The 609-nt window shown below is 28.1% G+C and overlaps 1 protein-coding gene across 1 annotated transcript in view; it reads right to left on the bottom strand.

Moving 5' to 3' along the window:
- Positions 1–609, bottom strand: part of LOC106871838 (uncharacterized) — a 45,892-nt gene that overhangs the window by 27,548 nt on the left and 17,735 nt on the right. The window contains exon 7 of the mRNA XM_052965558.1: positions 446–567. Coding sequence (XP_052821518.1) covers positions 446–567 — 122 coding nt within the window. The remainder of the gene's footprint in view (positions 1–445; positions 568–609) is intronic.

Here is a 609-nt window from a genome sequence, read left to right as displayed (position 1 = left end):
ATATATGTATGTATATATATATATATATTTACATTATTTACATTCCTCATCTCTTAAATATAGAACTGTATATATATATATATATATAAGGTTAGTAGAGTTAGAGATTGGAATAATCTTCTAAGGGATAAAAATACCCGTTATACTACCGGTGTAATTACCTATGTTAACCCTTCACATACATATGCAAGCATATTATGCTCATAGGTTAAGACAATAACAAAGTTAAACATGAGTTTATCGTGAATCAAATTTAAAGTAAACAGAAAATGGAAGTGATTCCTTAACTATCAAACATCATTTCAATGACCCATAGAATGTTATGCGATATTTTAAAGTCGTAAAGCAATGAATACAGTTATATGCAAACTCATCATCTGTATGCTTTAGTTAATTGCAAATGACATACAAATGTAGGAAGTTGTAAGAAAAAAAAATTACTTACTCCATTTATTTATGATTTCAAAGTGACCGATTTTGCTGTACAGAATACCATTGTTATCAGGGCTTACTTTAGTCATACTCCGCATTACTGGATTGCATACAGTTTTGTTGTCACTAATCGCCCTAGAAAAAAGAATTTAGTTCGCTATATATATATATATATAT

This window comes from Octopus bimaculoides, chromosome 2 (assembly GCF_001194135.2).
Source record: "Octopus bimaculoides isolate UCB-OBI-ISO-001 chromosome 2, ASM119413v2, whole genome shotgun sequence".
Taxonomy (NCBI): domain Eukaryota; kingdom Metazoa; phylum Mollusca; class Cephalopoda; order Octopoda; family Octopodidae; genus Octopus; species Octopus bimaculoides.
Note: the sequence above shows the minus strand (reverse complement) of the source record. Positions and strands in the feature narration are given on the sequence as shown.